The 5,518-nt window shown below is 51.1% G+C and overlaps 1 protein-coding gene across 1 annotated transcript in view; it reads right to left on the minus strand.

Annotated features, from left to right (window-relative positions):
* Nucleotides 1–5,203, minus strand: part of OTOG (otogelin) — a gene marked incomplete at both ends in the record, with an annotated part of 74,923 nt that extends 69,720 nt beyond the window's left edge. Inside the window, 5 exons of the mRNA XM_081062695.1 lie at nt 1,216–1,392; nt 2,293–2,396; nt 4,086–4,231; nt 4,687–4,733; nt 5,022–5,203. Coding sequence (XP_080918821.1) covers nt 1,216–1,392; nt 2,293–2,396; nt 4,086–4,231; nt 4,687–4,733; nt 5,022–5,203 — 656 coding nt within the window. The remainder of the gene's footprint in view (nt 1–1,215; nt 1,393–2,292; nt 2,397–4,085; nt 4,232–4,686; nt 4,734–5,021) is intronic.
* Nucleotides 5,204–5,518: the final 315 nt, after the last annotated feature.

The following is a 5,518-nucleotide window of genomic DNA, read 5'->3' on the forward strand; positions in this document are numbered from 1 at the left end:
ACACACTCGGAGGCACACATGCACCCACCCGAGCATAGATACATGTCAGACCTGCAAACCGCCAAGGGGTCTACACAGCCACATTCAAACACATGTCATTATGGCTGTGTCACACACACACACACACACACACACACACACATCACTCCACATTTAACAGGCTCCAAAGGCTCAAATTGGGCCACACACTGCGGCACCTTCACCATCCACCCCCAGAGCTTCACATCAGAAAGAGAGAAAGGAGAACATCCTGAAGGGTGACTTTCTACTTCCTTCTAGGCAGTTCCTGAAACCTCTTTGCTCTAGGCAGGAGATAGTCACGGGGGGGGGGGGGGCAATAAAAAGAGGAAGGGGAAGAAGCATGTTCCTGAGCATCACCAGAAGATGGTAGAATGGAGAGAGCTCACAGCATTCATGGGGGGCAGGCTGTGTCTGGCCCCCACCACACCCACATTACTGCTCCAGGGCAGTCAGACAGAGCAGTATCTCCGCCCAGCATTCACATGTAGGAGGGTGGCAAGCAACCGAACATCAGCCCCACCAGGCAAGACAGAGAAATGTGCTACATTTTTAAATGTATGTGCACTGAAAAGCTCTTCTCATTTCCCTCCCAAGTTCCTAACTGTGTCCAGGCCCAAAGAGCCTGAATATTGAGAGGCTCACTGAATATTGAGCCAGACATGAAATGTGAATGGGTTAGATTGGCCTGCTGGGACAGAAAGCAGGCGTTTTGGCATCACTGGCTCCCTGGGTTTTACACTCATCTAAAGGTGTTCACTGTCAATTAAAGCAAACCACCATGAGCCCAATGAAACCCAGCCTCGGGTCTACCAATGTTAAGCCTTCACCATAAAACGGCATTTCTCAAGATATGGTCCATGGACCTCATATTCCAGAATTGCAGTGGCGCTTATTAAAAATGAGATTCTTGGACCCCAACCTAACTCAGATTCTTAAGGAGTGGGACCCAGGAGGCAGCATTTTAACAAGCACCGCAGGTGAGTCTTCTGCAGAGAAGACTGAACCAGTGCCTTAAAGAAACATACTTAAATTTAAATGTGGAGAAATAAATAGCCAGTGGCCAATGTCAGGCACAGTGAGAGCCCATGGGAGTTTGGGAGATGGTTTTGGGTGGCACTCCTGGATCCCAGGCCCTATGGGACCCATTCCCCCCGCCCCCACCGCCCCTTCCTGCTCCCAGGCAGGGACACATACAGGAAATCATCTTGCGTATTGCCGTTGAAGGTGCCGCAGAGGCCCACGGTGTCTTCCACCCATCTCTGGTCCACCTGCAGGTAGAGCCGCAGGCCTTCGCGGTCGTAGAGCACGCGCACACCCACATTGGTCCGCACACGCAGGAACACGGAGGACAGGCTCCGGATCTCAAAGCGTCTGGGCACAGAACCAGAAGGAGAGTGAAGGAAGTTCGGCCAGTGAGCGCCCACCCACCACCACCACCACCTGTGTGGTCTCCTCTGACCCCCATACCCAACCCAGAGTGAAGCCTTGCCAAGCAGATGGCTTGGGGAGTCTTGAGGAAATCCCGTTCAATGATGAAATCGGGATCCAGGAATAACCTACCATGGCACGCTGAAAAATTTCTTTTAGCCTCAAGTGCCAATTAAAGCTTTGCCTCCCTATGGAACCGGTATGTTTCCTTCTCTAGCAAAGAAGAATTCTGTAACTACCCATGCTTTTCCCAGTGGGCCACCAGGAAACTCACAATGTGATTTTAGATTCAATTGTAGCAATTTTAAATTTTAGATTCAACTCTAGTGATTTTCATACCCCTGTGGCTTGTACTTCCTCGGCCTCTTCAACCCCCCACCCCTTGAATCCCCACTCCTCTCAATTATAAGCCCCTATTTTTTTTTCCCTTTTGAATTTTTTCTGATGTTATTTTATTTCTTAATAGTTTTGCCATATTTGTTAGATGTGCTTCCCATGAGCAACCACAAATCCCTGGTGGAATCAAGATAGTATAACAAGTAATTAATAAACAGTGACAGAAGGGATGCAAAACAGCTGCATCCGTGTACTAAGAGTAGGAGAAGCCATCATACTGCGATGCCACCTACTGTCATGTTGGGGTGGGGACAAAGACCACTTTTCAAGTCCAGAGTCCATGTTCCAGGGACCAGGCCCCCGGCTGAATCATTCAGTACTAGAATAGAACATGAGCTCCTGGCCGTGTGGCAGTGTGTTTGGCCAGAGGAGCCTGCATAGCCCGCTCCCAGCCAGCTCTCGTCCACCAAAGCCGTACCGTCAGTGTAGGGTGGGGTGACCTTGTACTGGTCAAACAGAAGGACATCCCCCGCTTGGGTCAGGGTCACCTGCCTCCGAGGGTCCTGATGCAGAATCACTGACACAGACTGGACACAGACTCCATCCTGATTCTGGACAGAGAAGAAGGCCCACAGGGCAGAGTTAGTCTCTCCATCCTGCTGGTCCTAACAGAGCCCTCCAGGAACAAGGGCTCGAGTGCAGTCTGAGACCAGGGACAGGCTCCTTGTAGGGACAGAGTCCCAAAGGGCATTAGCGGTCCTCTAACCACGTGGCTTCATCTGGGGAATGGGAAGGCAGAGTCTCAGATTGGAGAAGGTTAGTGGCAGAGCTGGGGTAATGCAAATAAATACAATAGTCAACTCTCAGGCTGTCTGTGACACAGAACAGAGATGGAGTTTGGATGGCCCAGAGGCTAGCATAGAAACACTGGCCGCTCCACTCGACTGCAAGCCGGGACTTTAATCTCATCCTTTTCTGGGTGTTTCTATAACTCTTTCCACATGTCACATCCTGCAGAGTATCTGGCTCACTCACAGGCAGGCAAGAAAAAAGCTAATATTTTCTGGGCCTCAGGTTCTCATCTCTGAAATGGGTAGTACACATTGAGCCCGTTTGTGCGTCCCACAGGCAGACATTCACAATCGTATAGCGATGACAGATACAGTCCCTGCCCCCATGGAGAGCACATATTCGTGTGGGACACAGACAGTAAATAAGGAATTACAAAGTTGTTTATGATGATTGTGATCAGTGTGCCAACAGTGCAGGGTGCTAGAACTTAATCGGCAGAGGCAAGAAAGATGATAATAAAGTAAAAATAATCATAACATACTAAAACTCTTAATGCCACAACTTATTATAGTAATAATAACAGCTAACTTTAATACAGAGTTCCGATGTTCTGGCACTGTTCTAATTGTTTATATATACTTATTCACTGATTCCTCAGAGCAATCCTATTCAGCAAGTACTACTAATAACCCCATTTTGCAGATCAGAAAACTGAAGCACAGGGAAAAAGTGACATTTGAACTGAGATCTAAAGATTGCATAAGCTAGCTGTGCAAAGGGAGAAGAGGAGGGAGACATCCAGGCAGAGAGAATAGCCTGAACAAAATTCCCTGACAAAGGCATTTCATTCATTCAAGGACATAAAAGATCAGAGGGGCAAAGCCCACCGGGCAAATTGGTTTAAGATAAAGTTCAAGAGGTAGCAGGGACCAGCTTAGGCAGAGCTGATACAGCTCTAAGAAGATTTTCCTGATCCACTCCCTCCTACTGTCCGGAGAAAACAACAACAAAGCAAAGTTCCTCCATGGAGATTTACCTTGTATTCTCCACGTTGTCACAGATCCTATAACAGAGTGAGTTATGGGGTCACCTGTCTGCATCACCCACCAAACTGTAAGGCCCAGGAGGGCAGAGCCGGGTCTAATTCATCCCAATTTCCAAGACCCGACACAGCTTCTGGCACAAGTAGATGTTAAGTATTTGCTGAATGAATGAATGAATGAATACAGTGTTGAAGATGCAATCCAAAGAAGCAGAGTATATGAAGTTGAATCAGAGCCATGTTAGAGATTTTTTTAAAACACTGACGCCCAGGAAAGGGAAGTGACTCTCAGGTGACCTAGAGCCAGAACCCAGTCTCCTGCCCCTGGCTCTGCCCAGAAAGAATAGACAGCAGGGTGAGTGGGCTACAGAAAGACCTGGGGCCCTGCCCTAAAGCCCCCAGCCTCTCTAGGGGGCAGAGAGCGGGGGTGGCTGGCTGAATGGGGCCTGCGGTCCCTGGCTCTTACCAGGCCACACGGGGCATTCTGTAGTGTCACTGTGAAGGTGCCTGAGGAGCGGCTCTTGGCCAAGATGTACTGACACGTGGCGGGGAAGGTGTACCGGCGGCCGTCAAAGGTGGTGAAGTGGATGTCGCCCGTCACTGAACACTCGGCTGAGGGGCAGAGAAAGGTGGCTGACCCATGGGAGCTGCCCCACGGGGCCGGCCTCTGCCCTGCAGGTCTGAGCGGGAGGGGAGGCAAGCACCCTGTCCTCAGCGATCAGGGCCGTATTTGGAGCCCTGGCCTGCCCTTTGAAAGCCCTGCTCACTGGGAAGACAAGCCCACCCTGGGCATCTCCCTCTGACAGGAGACCAGGCCCTGAGCTTGGAGACCAGTTTTGGTCCAAGCCCTTCAAGCTCAGGAAGGCCCTTAGATATACCGAACCCCATGAAAAATGGGGAGTGGAGCAATCACTGAATAAGGCAAAGCAGCTCTGAGGAAACAACGGGAGGCAGGCCAACCCAAAGGAACTGAGTGACCCCCCCCACACCCCACCAGCACACCTACCTCCCAGAGCTTCCCTGCCGCCAAAGCTGTGAGACTAGAGGTAGGTGGGGCTCAGACGTACCTGGGCAGACAGACGTGCTGCACTCCCACTTGCCCGCAGTGCATGTGCTGAAACAGAGACCAAAGAGGCAGGGGCTCACCCCTCCACGTTGGCGATAATGCTAGAGGATGCCAGGCTCCACAGAGCTCCTGCCCCCCAGCCCTCAGTCTTCTCATCTCTAAAATGGGTGCTGGAGATTCTGCCTATGGATTAGGGCTAATGAGATCTCCTGTGACTCAGAGATGCCGAGTGAGTGCCCCCATGTCATCTGCGGCTCCCAGACCCCAGATGGGCAGCCCTGATGGAAAGCCTGGAAGTCACTGCCTCCCCCGTAGCCCCCAGCAGTGCACACAGACCAGGCATTGCAGTCTTCTTTCACCACAGAGCCAGTTGGGTACAGGGTCCCGTGGAACTCACAGGGACACTCAGCTGGTGCCACACAGCCCCCATCCTCAAAGATCAGCCCTAGGGTGACAGCAAAGGCCCACTTAACTCGCCTTTCATAGCTCCCCAGGGCCTGTAATAAGGATCCCGTCATCCAAGCTCTTTCACCACTGATCCCGCTTGCAAACTTTCTCCTGTATAAATCCATGGCTCAGGCCAGATCTGACTCCCCACTGAGCAAATAATCCCACCTCCAGAACTTTGTTCAGAGGACCACCCACCCCAAATAACCTGCATACAGACTGGCTTCTCTTCTCCACCCCTGGAAAGCCTGTCACTGTATCTAGAACCAGTTTAGGTACCAGCTCTTCCAGGAAGCCTTCCTGACATCTGTCCCCCAGCTGAATTCCTGTATCTCTTCTTGTCTGAACCCCTGAGCTGGTCCTCACCACACTGTGGCTTAGACTAG

This window comes from Rhinolophus hipposideros (genome assembly GCF_964194185.1).
Source record: "Rhinolophus hipposideros genome assembly, chromosome: 10".
Lineage (NCBI taxonomy): Eukaryota > Metazoa > Chordata > Mammalia > Chiroptera > Rhinolophidae > Rhinolophus > Rhinolophus hipposideros.